Raw genomic sequence first — 15,960 nt, 5'->3', positions numbered from 1 at the left:
GGATAGACAGAGTGTAACAACGAAGACCTACACGAGACACCACTTACTACTAAGACATCGGAACACGGGTCAACGGCCCAGCCACGAGCCCGACAGGTGAGTCAAAATGCCCAGTCGCATGACTTTATTAATCAGATCCATCGGGCTGCCCCTGAAACCCCGCCTCGTTCAGCAACTGAGACGTTGGAGTTCAGCTCGAGGCTGGAGTGGAAGTGTCGTGGTGGTGCGTTGTTTCTTTCATGTGATCCACGGCGATCGGGGGTTCGGCCTGGAGTCTCCCCGGTACTTGGATTTGCGTGACGGAAGCTCCAAGAGCGTTGTACCTTACATCGTGGCTGCCACCCAAAGACATGTGTGCGTCACTGCCCGCCACGGCCGTGCCTAGGGAAAGGGAGCTGAGAGGTGGGAGAGGCGTAAACTGGCGCATCCAGGCCCTGTAACCGGGGGTTGAGGGTCCCGTCCTGTCCTGTAGCGCTCCCGTGACGTGCTGGGACCCTCCAACCTAAATGGAAGTCAGTTCTTAGAACAAGGCAGGGGCTGTCGCTGTCGCCGCCGCATGGAGTAACTGGAGAACATCCAATCCTTTATGCTCTGCAGATGCAACGACACAACTACACAAAAAATTCACTCGTATCGTGTACTGTATCCATTCATCCTCTGCGGAGCGCCATGAGCTCTTGAAGGCGGTCTTTTCCGCTGGGCTGGCGATAATATCCACTGCAATACCATACCTACCTACGCTATTCTCGCCTACCTGTCGCTCCAACTACTAGCCCGGGGCCGACCTCGAGGCCGTCGTCACCAAGGACAACAGCTTCGACTGGGATCTCGGACTCCGATCGACCAGGACCCTTGGAGGAAAAAATGCTGCACTGCTCTATCCATCAACACTGACGACAGACCCCCCGCCTCTCTCCCGAGCTGAGCGTCGGCGTGGTATGTGATAGCACAGCGCAATGGCGGACCTGCGTGCTCCGTCGTCCCTGAGCGCCTACGGGAGACGATCTGGCCCGGTGACGCCAGAGTATCCCACGAGGTTCAGCTACGACACCGCCGAAAGGGGCGAGGCCAGCATCGGCGCCCTCCTCAGCGCCCCTATATCGCCCGAACGACCCCTCGCCTTCTCCGACGACGAGCTTCTCCCCCGATTCAATCCCAGATCCCGCGGCGCCGCCAATGCGAGCAGCGCCCTCCAAGCCGGCCGGCCGAAGAGAAACCGATCACGGCGAACACACAAGCCGCAGGCGAGCGGCGCCTTCTTACTCCAGGATGCCGTCGTTGGCGACGATGACTCGTCCAACCAGCGGCGCGGGCCCCGAAACACCTCGCAGCAAAAAGGAAAGGACCTTTTGGAGCCGTACTCCTCCAGCGTCCCTCGCGAATTTGGGCTCGGCATCGGCTCCGGTGGCGGTAATCGAGCTCGGGTTGTATCACCGGATTCATCTCAGGAGGAGCTCTTTGTTAACAAGCGACATGACGGCCATCGACGAGGTCGTAGACCAGCGGCTGCGCAGCAGGGCGCTGCGCTTGATGTCGATTCTACCCAGATTGTCAATATGGCCTTGAATCTGAGTGAATCCCGCCGTATAGCCTCACGGCGCAACCACAGCCGCGCGAACCCACCTCGTTTGGCACCCGTTCAAGACAATCAGGCTGGCAGCAATCTCAGAGCCCATCTACAGCAACAGCGGAAAACAAGCCGGGGCATATCACCGATGCCAAACCAATCTCTACCAAACCAAGCTCTTACACCACGACTTGCTGGCGTGAGGTCTAGCAGTCCCCTCCGCTCTCCTTTTGAGACCACCACCGATGCCCCATACCGTTACCACTTCTCTACCTCAACACTAGCAAGAGCGCAGAAAGCCAGAGAACACCTCGAGCTCATGGCCCAATACCGGCACTTGCTGGCTGTTCTTCCTCCTCTCAAGATGGGTTATGATAGGCCTGCAGGGGCGAGCCCACCGGGTTCACCAACAACTGAGAGAAAGATGACCTCGTTCGGCAGCAGAGAATTCATGATTCCTCTTGGGCGAGAGTACAACCCTTTGCAGTACATTCGAAACCGAAAAGTTCGAGCGCGTGAAAGGATGGTCATCGATGGCGAGAAGCAGGGATTTGCCGATGTCGAATCGGTCAAGGATTGGGTCAATGAGGCAGCAGATCGAGCAGCAAGAGACCTCCTTTCCAGCGACACCCCTGCGCTGCCTCCCTTCCCAGGTGCTGAGGACATTGACCCGCAGATGGCATCGGACTCTGTTGCGCAGGCCGCCCTTCGCGTTAGACGCCCCAGAGTGGATTGGTTCATTGAGCCATGCGATTTGATTGCAGATGCTTACTGGCTAGAACAAGACCATCACAAGCAGCTCATTGAGGACAGATTCTTGGGCAAGATATACCCACAGACAGCTGACATCAGCCGCCCAATGTCGAGACAGACCGATGAATTGGGGACGGGTGTGTCGCCTTTCGTCACCAAGACACTCGAGGATGTGGACGCGAGTTCAGACAAGCCCCTCAGGATCGATACAGACACTTCCGAAACGGGCCACCGAGGCCGTACGAAGCAAAAGCTGCACGACATGGGATCATTTCATCGACATACGAGCTCGACTCACAATCACCATGATTTCTTGCGAAGGAGACGTGGTTCCTTGTCTGACTCTGGTAGTGAGGACGAAGTGAAGAGCGAGGGAAGGATTCGACGGCCGCGCCGGGCAGGGACAATATCCAGTCGCGACAACGAACTTTTGGAGAAGCAGATGCTGGAAATGATCGCCCGAGAGACGAAACAGCAGAGGCTTTCCCATGTTCAGGAAACCGAGGCAGAGCATATGCAAGCTGATGGTTCTGCATTCCCCGAGCATGTCCTCCCCCTGAAATCGCCTGGTCTCCGGAAGTGGTCTATAACAGAGCCTAGCGACTCGGACCCTCGCCTTGTGCAGGACAAAGGCGTGGTAGAGTCTTCGTCTCGGCCACATCTGGGGAGATACACGGGAGGAGGGTCTAAGCGTGGAAAACACCATGTGGAAGACATCGACTCTCCTCAGCCTATGTCTCCTGAACTCATGCCGCAGCAAAGTCTGTCAGCACCGCCAACTGGGTTGGAACTCTCTGCTCCATCCAGTCGATCCTCATCTCCATCAAGGAACCCCTTCACCAAGGTCAAGCAAATATTCCGAGACAAGAGTCGTGAAGAAGACGATGAACAACCTGCCGACACCGAATCGTCTAGCCGCCGGCCGTCTATACCTGAACCTGCCTCACCTATTGAGACAAAGCCACTTGAGCGACACCCGTCCAACTCGCGACAAAACTATGAGGGCCACAAGTATCAGCGCAGCGTGGGCAGTATCAGACCAAGGGGCGACGATCAGGTTGGTCTTCGAGGAATCTTCAAGGGGCCTCGGATCGATACTGTAATCCGAGGCGGCGTTTCAAGGCTGGGCGATATGCTATGGAAACGGGATATGCCCTTGGATCCGTCGACGGAGGCTTTCTCTGCCGATGAATCGGATAATGACCAATCCAAGGGAAGAGCACGGTTATCTCTCACTCTGTCCCGGTCGAATTCAAGGCGAAACAAGCCCGAGTCTCAACCGGGACCGAAACACTTCTTGGACGCAATGCCACAGTTCCAGCCCATTGCCGACACACGCGCCCAGTCAGGACTGCCGGACAACCACAAGTCATCATCGACTGATATGAAGAAGCTGAATGAAGCTAAGCCTCGTGGTCTTGTCCTTAGGCCACCAAAGCTTGATGTGCCTGATGATACGGACCCGCGAAAAGTCGAAGAGGTTCCTGCCGAGCCTGAGATGTCGGAAGCAGAATCGTGCCGTGAGAGCGCCAGGGCTACAGAGAAGAACACTGATGAGGTTGGACCCATGGTTCGGTTTGATGAGCCTGACAACTTCAAGGCTAGAAAGTGGTCCATCGCGAACCAAGCCCTTCCCCAAGAGGGACACCTCTCCAAGAGAGAGATTGCCCGACTACGAACGCTTATTCTCACGTCTGGCATCAAGGCTATGGAGATCTCCCGCCGTGCTCAGGAGCCCAAGAGGCCCCTTGGCAAGGATAGCCTCAAGACGCTTGGCTGCTCATCTCAGTCGAATGTTCCAAGCGTGCCGTGGGTTGAGATTGCTAAGCTGACTCCCAAGAAGTCACTGCCATCTGATGACCCGATACCTTACTGTGATCACTTTCCCCTGGCGAGCCGCACGCTGGGAGTCGCCATCCAGACCTCGATGGAGCAATGGCAGACTTCGGCAGATCGGTTTACAGGCCAGACTCGTCCAAAGTTGGAAGAGCGCATCTGGTGTGTCCGCTCTCGTATCGCAGATGAGTTGTCGGGCATGACGGGCGAAGGTGCGGACCAAGCTGACGAGACGGGCAAGGACCTTGCCCTGGGTCAACTCCTCAAGGTCAAGCACGTCCTCGACCTGATCGAGAAGATGATGCGCAACAGACGCAGAAGGTTTAGATGGCTCCGCCGAGGCATGTGGTCCGTTGTCGAGTGGGTGCTCGTCGGCTTCATGTGGTACGTCTGGTTCGTCGTCACCATCTTTAGAATCGTTCTGGGCCTCGGACAAGGCGTGTGGGGAGGCATCAGGTGGCTCCTGTGGCTATAGATGAAGGACGAAAAAGGGGGAAGAAGAGAAGACGAGAAAGCCATATACACGACACAACAAAAAAAGACCGGAGTTTGGAAGAGGGGAGTCGGTGCAGGAGAGGAGTTTTCAACACGGGGCGTTGGATGGTACAAGAGGTTACCACCACATCATTTCACATCCACACATTCTCATCATTACCATTATCACTCTATCCTTTTACTACCTATCCTTGCCCCCCTTTTTTTCTTCTTGTTTGGACACACGGCAAAGTCCGATATTGATACCCCTTTTCTTCCACGATGAGGGCAGCAGCATGGCGCGGCGCAGTGGGGGTGCCTTTGGGTGTTGTTGCGATCGACGATAGTGGCAGCGAGTGGCAGCATATAGCCTCGGAGTGTACGACCTTTTCTTGTGCTTAAGCGACCTTTGTTTTGTTTCTCGTTCTTCCTTTTAATCATCATCTCTGTAACTATGTAACCTAAGCTAATACCAAAGACAAAACACCGTCTTTTACACTCTTTCAACACTATCTTCTTTTGTCTCCCTCTCTCCTGTATCCCTATATATATTCACATCCCATATTACAACAACAACAGAAAAGTGTGTAGGATAAAAAGCCATGTCGACAACTAATCCATCATTACAACAACTAAGAAACTCTCCTTCTCTGGAAGCTGGTCTCGAAAAATGGCAGGGTTCCATAGTCCCTGGTTTGAAAAAACAATTGAAACTGAACCGAACCACTTCGCCAGCAAATGACGCACTCCTAGATAAAACACCGTTTGCACCGCCCCCTTTTGATTTATTCGATCCTCTTCTTGCCCTCCTCCGCGTTGAGGTACCGCGCCGTGCTGAGACCCCTCTCGTGCTTGGCCACATAGGGTCCAATGACAGCGTCCTTGCGTGCCTTGGCATAGTGCTCGTTGTAACCCTCCACGGCGTATGGTCGGGGGTTGAGACGGGGCCAGTTGACCTTGGGAACAAGTTAGTTGCTGCTTGGCAAAGATCACGGACGGGAAGACTTACATAGAGCATGCCGTGGCTCCAAACGAAACTAAAGGTCCAGAGCGCGACAATGGACCAGAAGAAAAGGAAGATACGCATGGGCAGGACGCTCGCGTCCGGAGCCCGGCGGGTGAAGAGACCGACAAAAATAATAAATGCGCTGAATGCGAGAATATAGGGAATTGCCTGGATCAGGATGGGACGGCGGTCAGTGAAGACGAGAGTAGTGCCAATGTTGGTGGAGCCAGGCCTGTAGGCTCCGAGGAAGAGATCGAAAGAGTCCTGTCGAGGACCATCAAGGAAGTTGTTACGGAAGTAACGCGTGATGCCGATGCGGGCATCCTGGAGAGCGCCGACCTTGGTTCGGTTGCCGGTTCGGGTCACGTCCGTCTTCATGGCGCCGGTGCCGGCGTAGGCGGTGGAGATGACATCGGCGTTGTCGGCCCAGATGTTGCGGAAGATGTCCTCAAAGGCAGCGTCCTCGTCACGGAACGAGGAGCCCCGAGGCATGAAGCCAACATCCTCAAAGATGCGGTCAAGGGTGTGGCGGGCGAACATGCTCTGGACTACGTTGGTTCGGTCGAGACAGTCCATGCAGTTGGTGCGCATGACGCTAGTCTGGTACTTGCGAGCGTCGAGGTTACCGTCGATGCTAGATGGCGTGTCGACGGCCCGGAAGTAGCCTTGCTTGTCGAGGGCATCGGCCAACTTCTCGATGAGGGCATAGGCCTTGTGCATCTTCATACCCTTGGTCTCGCTGTGGTAGTCAAAGTAGACGTAGTGCAACCGGTCAAACTCCTGGCGGTTGCCCTCGGGCTGTATGGTGGTGAACTTCTCGTCGGTGAGGAGGTCAGCCTCGTGTAGCTCCTTGGGCGAAGACATGAGCTTCTCAACCATCTTCTCGTACGAGTCCTTGACTCGACGCTCGCGACCCTTCTGGTTGACGAGGTTGATGAGGTAGTTGTCACCATACAAGCGAATCTGCTCGTCAAAGTGCTTCTGAGAGGCAGCGAGAGCTGCATCGATACCCCGGATCTGAAGCTTGGGGACATATCGCAGGCTGTTGATCTCTGCCCAGAACGTAGGAACACTTCCACGGGTCTGGACGTAGGAAAAGATCTGCATCTCTTGGCCAGCGCCAGCACCGTACTTGCCACTCTGCATGTCTGAGCTGCCTGCATATCCACCGAGTCCACTGTTGCTGTCATTGAGAATGATGACCTGCTCCGTCTCGTTGTAGTTGGCAACATGTCCTTCCTCATCTACACCGCGTGTAAAATATCTTGTACCGCCTCGGTGGCGTGAGCGTCGAGAGATGAGCACCATAGTCAGAGGGTTGCTCTTGAAGGTGGTGGGCTTGATCTCGAGCATGCCGAATATGCATGGTAGGATGAAAGGGTCGATGGCCGGTTGCGCACCGGGTTGGGATCGGGCGCCATTGTTACGGAACTCGATCAGGTCGCTCTGGAGATACTTGTTGAAGAAGAAGCGGTCATCGGCCCGCATCCACAGGGGCTTGGAGGTGTCGGCGAGGGACTGGCGCTGGAAGGAGTTGGTGAGGTCGATAGAGTAGGAGAAGTACATGGGCCCGGAGGCAAGAAATGTCTTCAGGAGCTCGATGAAGACATCCTCGTCGGGGTCATGGATCAACCGCTCGCGCATGGGTAGAATCTCGGTGGCAGCGACCTTGTAGACCATGTGGCCCTTGAGGCGTCCCATGGGCTGAGCCTTTGTGATGAAGATGACATATTTGTCTTGATATGGTCAGCGTTGTTGCACCAGCCAGCACCAGCTAGGGATATCCAAGCGGTTGGCGCAGCAGAGACGAACCAAGTCGGAGCTGGATAATTCCCAGAATACCGGCAATACTGGAGACACGAGTCGCTCGCTTGGCCGACGCGGCGCCGCCTGGGCTCAGACGAAGATCGCCAGTAGGACGGTCGATGACGAGGGCAGGCGCATCGGGGGACGAGGGCGAGGCGAAGGTATACGAGTCGTTGGCAACCTTGACATTGATGTCGCGATAGGGGAGTTTGGAGGCATGGAGTTGTGCCATCATGGGCGGTGTGGTCAAGCTTCCGGGAGCTTGGTCGATGGAGCTTGAATTAAGTTGAAGGTCAGGAACGGCCGGAAAGCTTGTGGAATTAAAGTGCAAGCCGGGGACTGGGGAGTGGCCAGATCGGCGACTTGTCTGCCCTTGAAGGCTAAGAAGGAAGGGAAGGGCCTGAGAAAAGGGACTCGACGCGAGGGATGGGCCGAGATGATTGATTAGAACAGAAGCTCAAGACGGCGTGAGCCATGAGGCCAGCGAAGCTAGGGCACAGCCACATGGATAAGGGAAGCCAAGAGTGCTTGTGGCGCACCGCTCTAATGATGCACGTCACAAGGATGAGGCTTGTGAATGGCCTGTGAAAAGAGTGGAGGGCCCGAGGTACTTGCTAGTCCCACCATGACGCCCCAGACATCCAGGTACCGCCCTCTTTGTGAGGTCAGATTGCGCGTGCTTGCGTGCGTAGGTGCCGCTCCGGCGATAGAGTACGTACCCCTTCTCGGGCCCCCAAGACCCCGTCCAGGCCGTCCCGCCGTATCCTACAGTGGCACAGCCGCTAGAAAAAGGGCCTGCCTGGCACCCTGACGTGTGCCTCGTGAGTCTCCAGCCAGTCACGACCAAGGCAGCCGCTCTAGTCGGGTCCCTCTTCTCAAGGCCGTCGCCATCCCAAACCAACTTAGAGCCCATCTCTTCGCACTCGCCTCTCACCTTTCAGCCTCCCGTCAACTCTTCCTCTCTCCATCTCTTTGTCCGGTTATCCACTGCTGCAGTTATCCATCCTATATCGACGCTTTTGCTGTCCCTGCGCATCCCACGGCCGAGTTCTCGATTCGCTGCCCAACCCGACGTCGCTCCACGCCGTTGTCTAGGACACGTCCGACTGCCTGCCCCAACCCCCAGCACCAGCACCAGCAGTCATACCGCCACTACCGCCGGCCTTCGCTGAAGCTCCTCCGTGCACTCTCATCTCGACACAGCATCCCCGTCTTCCAATATGGCTTCCCGAGCACCTCCCGCTGGCGCCCGCGGCACCAACACCCGTTTTGCGCAATTCAAGCTGGTTCTTCTGGGTATGTGACGTCCCGGCCACTCTTCTAATTCGTCAGCCCGGTTCATTAGTCGCTAACCACTGTTGCAGGCGAGTCTGCCGTTGGAAAGGTATATCACAGCGATGGCTTCCACCATGATTCCATACTGACATATCTGTTCAGAGCTCAATAGTTTTGCGATTTGTCAAGGTAAAAGCGACTTGATCCCCACGTCATTGTACTCGGGACTCATACATATACCCTCTAGGACCAATTCGATTCTTATCGCGAGTCTACTATCGGCGCTGCTTTCCTCACCCAAACCATTTCGCTCGACGAGAACACCACTGTCAAGTTCGAGATCTGGGATACGGCCGGTCAGGAGCGCTACAAGTCGCTGGCTCCCATGTACTACCGAAACGCCAACTGCGCTGTTGTTGTCTACGACATCACCCAATCCGTATGCCCAACCCCAGGCTGAACCGGTCCCCTCAGCAACATGCTAAACTCGTACCAGGCATCACTAGACAAGGCAAAGGCGTGGGTCAAGGAGCTCCAACGCCAGGCAAACGAGAACATCATCATCGCTCTTGCAGGAAACAAGCTGGATTTGGTCACGGAGCAACCCGATAAGCGTGCCATCCCCACAGCCGACGCCGAGGCCTACGCCCGCGAGGCTGGCCTCCTCTTCTTCGAGACGTCGGCCAAGACAGCCGAGAACGTTGCGAACCTCTTCACAGCCATCGCCAAGAAGCTTCCCCTGGACCAGGCCGGACCCCGACACGCTCGACCGGGCCAACGACCAGGAGTCAGTCTGGCTCCTGAGAATTCCAACACCAACATCAGCGGTCCCTGCGCCTGCTAAATCCCCTTCCGAGTTTGAGTCATCGAGATTAGAGGCAACCTTTCACTACGCTCCCGCGAATTCACCACACAAGAGAGCTCGGCGCGGGTACATGCATAGCAGGTGTCATTCACAGGCTCCGATCCGAGTTGCTTAATGAGCTGGGGCGCGTCACATACTTACTGGAGTCTTTGGGTTTGGAGGGAATCAGTTCAGTCCATACTTTTTAATACCGAACTTGAATTTTGTCGCGCGGTGGTTTAGGTGGTTTAGGTGGTTCCCGAGTGCTTACCGCTGCCCCAGTTCAGCACTTTGGGCGCCACGGAGAGAGATAGAGTAGCTCGCGGGATGAATGAGCAGGAGAGTTTGTACAAGGAGCTCTGTAGCATTTCCCTATTGTGTTGTCAGCGTCTGAATAGATCGCTGCTGTTAGATCAAGGTGAACTGAAGCCATTTGATGACGAGTGACTGCTTTAAGGAGTGCCGAGAAACGCAAGACAACATGACGCGGGGTAAGTACCAGGCAGCTGCATTTGATATCAGGCATCACCTGGTTGAGACCAACAACATCCTTTAAACACGAGTCTGTATCTCAATATGTATTGTGACGTGGTTGACACAGAAATAGGTCATTAGGATCTCGGCCTCGCTCACATGCGATAGTGTCACTACCGGCTCGACTACATGTTGGTATAACAGCCTTGAAGGCAAGAATTACTAAGGGAAAATACCAGAAAATGAGACGAACTATAACCGAATGTAAATAATCCACATTCAAGCCAATTCCTATCGTAATGGTATATTCTCATGTTCCGCTATCCAACTGCCATTATCAGTATCAGTATCAGTATCATTCTAGTTGCGTCACCCGGTTCCTGCCGCTCGGGCATGTTAGCGGATCCGGAGCTGGCTTTAGCCGAACTTTTACCCTGAGCGTTTTTGAAGCTGCTCTCAACTCCATCTAACCGAATTCAACCCGCATCGCGAACCGCGCCCTGTTCGCCATTGCATTCCCTCATGTTGCGAACTTCGCTTCGGTCTGTGAGGGTGCTCGGTGGTAGGCCCTCCGTGGCCGCTGCCGCCCGCCAATGGCCCATTGCGGCCTCGCGGCGCGCTCCCCTCGTCGGCCAGGTAAGCTTGCCCTTCAGACGTCACCAACGGATGCCGGGAAACACTAACCCCATCTCTTCAGCGTCACTATGCTGTCGATAAGAAGCCCGAGTCCGAATCCTCCCCCGTCCTGCCGAACTCCCAGGCTGTCGCCTCTGACAAGATCCACGAGACCACCATTGACGATGTCGGAGAGACCAAGGCCGCTACTGTAGACGCTCCCAAGACGACTCCTCCTCCTCCCCCTCCCCCAGCTCCCAAGAAGAAGGGATTCTTCCGCAGACTCCGGAACTTTGTGTTTACTCTGTTCGTCCTCGGTGCCGTCGGCTTCGCCGGAGGTGTCTGGTATTCTCGTATCAGCGACAACTTCCACGACTTCTTTACTGGATACGTCCCATTCGGCGAGCAGGCCGTACTTTACCTCGAGGAGATGGAGTACAAGAAGAGGTTCCCTAACAGCGCCACCAGTGCCAAGTCTCGAGATGCGGATGGTGCTGTCAGAATCCCCGCCCAGAGCGGTGCCTCGTGGAGGGTGGCCGATGGTACTCGACGCTCCAGCGCTGGACCCGTTCCTGCGAAGCAGGAGGAACCCAAGGCTGAGGCCCCCAAGCCCAAGGCTGCTGAGCCGAAACCTACTGCTAAGGTTGTTGAGAAGCCCGCTCCTACCCCCGCTCCCGCTCCTACTCCTCGGTCCGAGTCCGGTTTCAAGGCCCCCGAGGTCAATGAACCCTCTAGGTACCCTCCTCTGAAGCCCATTGACCTTCTGTCATTGGATGATGCCAGGGAGCCCGTCATTCAGGACCTCGTCCACATGGTGAATGACCTCATCCTGGTCATCAACGCTGATGGTGCCCACGGCCGCTACGGATCCTCCGTCAGCAAGGCCAAGAATGAGATCACCAAGGTTGGAGGTAAGCTCAAGGCCATGAAGGAGGAGTTTGAGAAGAAGGCCGCCGGCCAAGTTCGGGACAAGATCGGTGAGTTCGACAAGGCCGCCACCGACCTGATTGACCGTGTCGAGAGCGCCATGATCACCCAGGAGAGCCAATGGCGACATGAGTTTGAGGAGGAGATGAAGAAAGTCCGCGAGAACTACGAGGACCGAGTCAAGGTTCTTCTTGAGCGTGAACGGAAGCTCAACGAGGAGAAGCTCCAGAACCAGCTCCTCGAGCAGGCCCTTGCTCTTAAGAAGGAGTTCGTCAAGGATGTGGAGAACCAGGTTGAGCAAGAGCGTGAGAGCCGACTAGGCAAGCTGACTGCTCTGTCCTCTGCCGTCGCGGATCTCGAGAAGCTCACAACCGGCTGGAATGAGGTCCTTGACAGCAACCTTCAGACCCAGCAACTGCACGTTGCCGTCGAGGCTGTGCGAGCAAGCCTAGAGGATGACCACCACCCTCGCCCCTTTATCCGCGAGCTCGTGGCTCTCCGAGAGATTGCCTCGGACGACCCCGTTGTCAACGCCGCCATCGCCTCTGTGAACCCTACCGCCTACCAGCGCGGTATCTCTACTTCTTCTCAGCTGATTGACCGATTCCGCCGTGTCGCTAACGAGGTCCGAAAGGCCTCGCTGCTGCCTGATGAGGCTGGTGTTGCCAGCCACGCATCCAGCTGGGTGCTCAGTCACGTCATGTTCAAGAAGCAGGGCCTTGCGGATGGTAACGATGTGGAGAGCGTCCTGACCCGCACCCAGACATACCTGGAGGAGGGTGATCTGGACTCGGCGGCGCGAGAGATGAACGGCCTGGAGGGATGGGCCAAGACTTTGAGCAAGGACTGGCTGGGTGAGGTTCGCAAGGTGTTGGAGGTTCAGCAGGCTCTCGACGTAAGTGTATCCTCTACTGATTCCGACCAATCTGCTAACACGATGACTAGGTGATTGCTACAGAGGCCCGTCTGCAGAGCCTCCGTGTGGATTAAGGTTAAACTAAACAAAAGGAGCCGTCTCATTTGTTCTGTATATTTGTCCCTGGTGTCGTCGTGTCTAGAGGGGTTCAATGCCCGTGTATTAGATAGCAATAGACGATGAGGGCGTGGCACCATTTGGTTGCTCTCAGGTGACCAGTTCTTGTCGATCGACGTGTTTCCACAGATGTCATCTCACCCTCTATCAAACCTGGAGGCCTCTGTCGGCAGCTTGGCATCATGTTGGGATGCAATAAACTTTGGGGACTCTTCGCATGTTGCTCGGAACGTTAGCATATTGTCACAAGTCAGTTCCCCTCCATCAGGCCGTTACCGGATACTTAGGGAAGGTTGTAGCCTTGCTTCATATCAACTCAAGTATGGCCTTGTTCTCTAAGGCTACTTCCCTGCTTGGTTGGGAGCTGGTGGCTAACAAGAAGAAAAGGGGTTGGGTCCCCAAAGCTTCGACTCTAGCCTCACCAGCCAACCAGGGGTGCCCAAGGTTTCGGTCAACTCTAGGTGCAGAAAGCCTTGCTAGGCACCGGCAGGTGTCAGAGTAGGTTGGAAACCGGTAGCTGTCTTGGCTGAGGCGGGCCGAAGTGATGGCAGCCCAGGTGCTTCTGGTTTACAGCCAAGCCGGCATTCATGATGGCATCCACGTCTGGTGTGACACGCATATATCAACACAAGTATTTAAATCATGTGGCAATGCTTCTTGATGCTTCCGTCTTTCCATCATCCTCTCGAGTCTAAACTTGATCTCACCCTTCATACAGAAGGATGTCCAGCCCAACAAACTCCGATGCCGGCTCTGTACGTAGTAGTCCATAGTATCAACCCCAGCTGTAATATACTGACTTTACTTAGTCGGCAGGCCTGGTTTCTAATTTCCGACAGGCAGCAAACGAAACCTCGCAGCCCGGCAGCGAAGTTGGCATTTCCCGCATTTCGTGCAGATGCCATCTCCAGGACGAAATGGCCTGGGCCCTAGACATTATATTCGTCTCGGATTTGGATGTTCCAGATGATACCATGCCAGAGGGGGGAGTATGCGAGTTATCCCCGCGAGGAAAACCCAAGCCTCCCAAGGTTCTGCCGCACCTACTACCTCGACGACCTGGAAGATGATCCGCAGTGGATGGCCAAGCTCACGGTGCACTCTCACGAGCTTCACGTGCTCTCGGAGTTTAGGCTACGGGATCTTAGGGTCGAGGATATCCTCTCGGCGATGGCATTTCGCCCTCGCGGCCACCGGGTGTGCTACTATCACGCCCATAAGCCGCAACATGGTATCAATGCCATCTACGACAACATGCCGTTGAAGGGCTGGTGGCCCTGGCCAAAAGAGGAGGAGGCAGCGGGCGAGACAGAGGACGACACAGAAAACGAAGCAGAAGTTTAGATTCTGGCAATCAAGGCAATGGTTGTTTACTTATTGGCTTCAACTCTAACTGGATGTTTTGCAAGCCTCAAAACCTTGAAGGCGGAGATTCTAGAAGATTGAAAGGGGGGATTAAGATAAGTCTTTGCTAAACTTGAAAATAACGTAAAACAATAAAAAAAATACTAAAATATGAGCATGTTTACCTAGGTCTTTATTTATTCACATCATTCTCTAACAGGGAGTTAGGTAAGTGGAAGAATAGGCTGTGATGATGATGAAGAAACCATGATTAATCCAAGACGAAGGCTCCTCTTGGTTGGCGAATAAGGCAGTCTCTTTTCCCACTTCAATTGACACCACCAACAAAACCTCATCTCTAACCTCAACTCTACACAACACAGCACATCAATCACTTATAATGTGCGATCAATGATTGTAAAATAATGCGATACTGTTGCTCACTGCTCAGCAGCTACGCCAGAGTGCGCGTCTTAGCCATGAGCTCGACAAGCACTGGTCGGCGCATCACCACCGCATCTCGCAGCTACAGCGAGGCTCTCGGCCTCCTCTCGCAGCTCTACTCCAACCGCCAAATCACCCATCTTTTTGAAAAGACTCCCGGCTCCAGCTCTGCAAATAAGCCAGTCGAGGATCTCAATGCCTTGGCCATCCCAGAAATGCGCCAATGGCTCCGCCGCGCAGGTTACGAGCCCAAGGACCTCGCCCGCCTCAGACACATACACGTCGCTGGTACAAAGGGGAAAGGCTCCGTGAGTGCTTTCGCTACAGGTATGCTGCGACAATACGAAACAATTGGGACATATACGAGCCCGCATCTCGTCAGCCCTCGAGAGCGCATTGCCATCCAAGGCGAGCCGGTCTCCCAAGGCCTCTTCGCTGAGGCCTTCTTCGAGCTGTGGGAGCGATTCTCCGACACGGCCAAGAAAGAAGGCATGAGCACTGCAGAAGCCGAGGGACCAAACTCGAAACCCTTCTTCTTTCGATTCATGACCATCCTCGCATGGCACATCTTCCTACGGGAGAAGGTCGACAGTGTTGTTCTCGAGTGTGGAATCGGTGGCGAATACGATGCTACCAACGTGGTGCCGCCCGAGGCTGTCTCGGTCGCTGTCTTGACACAGCTGGGTATCGATCACGTTGCCATGCTAGGCGATACGGTCGAGAAGATCTCCTGGCACAAGGCCGGCATCTTCAAGCCCGGCGTGCGTGGTTTCGTCCGCAAGATAGAGGAGAAGCCCAGCGTGAGGCGTGTCCTGCAAGAGAGAGCGGTAGAGAGAGGCGCCGAGCTCGTCGAGATAGACGACGCTCTTGTTGAGCAATGGGGAGGTGTGCCAGGCAGACTCCCTGGAAACTTTCAAAAGTACAACCAAGCACTCGCTGTGCTCGCTGTACGAGAGCATTTGGGCATGGGCAGTGACCCCAAGACTGCCCTTCTGAACCTCCCAGACAAGATGATCCAGGGTCTGAAGGAGGCAAACATTCGAGGCCGCTGCGAGGTCATCCAGCAGGGGCACATCGGATGGCATCTTGATGGTGCGCACACCAAGGACAGCATGCAAGAGGTTGCGAAGTGGTTCGTTGCTGCGCTCGGTGCAGACGAGTCGGCAGTTCTCGTCTTTAACCAACAGGAGAGAGACGCAGCTGAACTCTTAACGGTGCTGCTCGACGCTATCCGAGATGCATCGGGACGGGAAAATATCTTTAGTCATGCCTTTTTCACGAGAAATGATCAGGATAAGCCCGTCGACGGCGAGACTAGAGACCTGGAGGTGCAGCTTCGCGTAGCCCGAACGATGGATGAAAGGGCACCAGGCTGCGACACAAAGACGTTTGACAACATTCAGGATACAGTCGCTGAAGTAAGAAAGATTGCGGAACAAGGTGGTTCACATCAAAAGGTCTTGGCGACGGGGAGCATGTATCTTGCAGGGGGTATCTTACGGGCCTTGGAGCCCGAGGGTCTATTATAGATGCCTTCCTTCTAATATGCCCATCTACCTATA

At 55.0% G+C, this 15,960-nt stretch overlaps 6 protein-coding genes across 6 annotated transcripts; 5 read left to right on the top strand and 1 right to left on the bottom strand.

Annotated features, from left to right (window-relative positions):
• Positions 1–956: 956 nt before the first annotated feature.
• NCS57_00145300 (uncharacterized protein) lies at positions 957–4,631 on the top strand (the record flags this gene model as incomplete). Its single annotated transcript, XM_053051517.1, has 1 exon — positions 957–4,631. The coding sequence occupies one exon, from the start codon at positions 957–959 to the stop codon at positions 4,629–4,631; it is 3,675 nt and encodes a 1,224-aa protein (XP_052920032.1).
• Positions 4,632–5,415: 784 nt separating this feature from the next.
• Positions 5,416–7,674, bottom strand: NCS57_00145200 (SAC domain-containing protein; the record flags this gene model as incomplete). The annotated part of the gene is made up of 3 exons (XM_053051516.1): positions 5,416–5,586; positions 5,640–7,372; positions 7,449–7,674. 3 exons carry the CDS (start codon positions 7,672–7,674, stop codon positions 5,416–5,418), a joined length of 2,130 nt encoding a protein of 709 aa, XP_052920031.1.
• Positions 7,675–8,662: 988 nt separating this feature from the next.
• On the top strand, positions 8,663–9,561 carry NCS57_00145100 (uncharacterized protein; the record flags this gene model as incomplete). Its single annotated transcript, XM_053051515.1, has 5 exons — positions 8,663–8,738; positions 8,807–8,826; positions 8,880–8,906; positions 8,965–9,156; positions 9,214–9,561. The coding sequence occupies 5 exons, from the start codon at positions 8,663–8,665 to the stop codon at positions 9,559–9,561; spliced, it is 663 nt and encodes a 220-aa protein (XP_052920030.1).
• A 945-nt stretch (positions 9,562–10,506) lies between these two features.
• On the top strand, positions 10,507–12,567 carry NCS57_00145000 (MICOS complex subunit MIC60; the record flags this gene model as incomplete). The annotated part of the gene is made up of 3 exons (XM_053051514.1): positions 10,507–10,671; positions 10,733–12,472; positions 12,523–12,567. Exons 1-3 carry the CDS (start codon positions 10,558–10,560, stop codon positions 12,565–12,567), a joined length of 1,899 nt encoding a protein of 632 aa, XP_052920029.1. The 5' UTR covers positions 10,507–10,557.
• A 765-nt stretch (positions 12,568–13,332) lies between these two features.
• On the top strand, positions 13,333–13,954 carry NCS57_00144900 (uncharacterized protein; the record flags this gene model as incomplete). The annotated part of the gene is made up of 3 exons (XM_053051513.1): positions 13,333–13,365; positions 13,420–13,502; positions 13,642–13,954. 3 exons carry the CDS (start codon positions 13,333–13,335, stop codon positions 13,952–13,954), a joined length of 429 nt encoding a protein of 142 aa, XP_052920028.1.
• A 416-nt stretch (positions 13,955–14,370) lies between these two features.
• NCS57_00144800 (Folylpolyglutamate synthase) lies at positions 14,371–15,927 on the top strand (the record flags this gene model as incomplete). The annotated part of the gene is made up of 1 exon (XM_053051512.1): positions 14,371–15,927. The coding sequence occupies exon 1, from the start codon at positions 14,380–14,382 to the stop codon at positions 15,925–15,927; it is 1,548 nt and encodes a 515-aa protein (XP_052920027.1). The 5' UTR covers positions 14,371–14,379.
• Positions 15,928–15,960: the final 33 nt, after the last annotated feature.

Source organism: Fusarium keratoplasticum, chromosome 1 (genome assembly GCF_025433545.1).
Source record: "Fusarium keratoplasticum isolate Fu6.1 chromosome 1, whole genome shotgun sequence".
Lineage (NCBI taxonomy): Eukaryota > Fungi > Ascomycota > Sordariomycetes > Hypocreales > Nectriaceae > Fusarium > Fusarium keratoplasticum.
The sequence above is the reverse complement of the archived record's forward strand: the minus strand, read 5'-3'. Positions and strand labels throughout refer to the sequence as shown.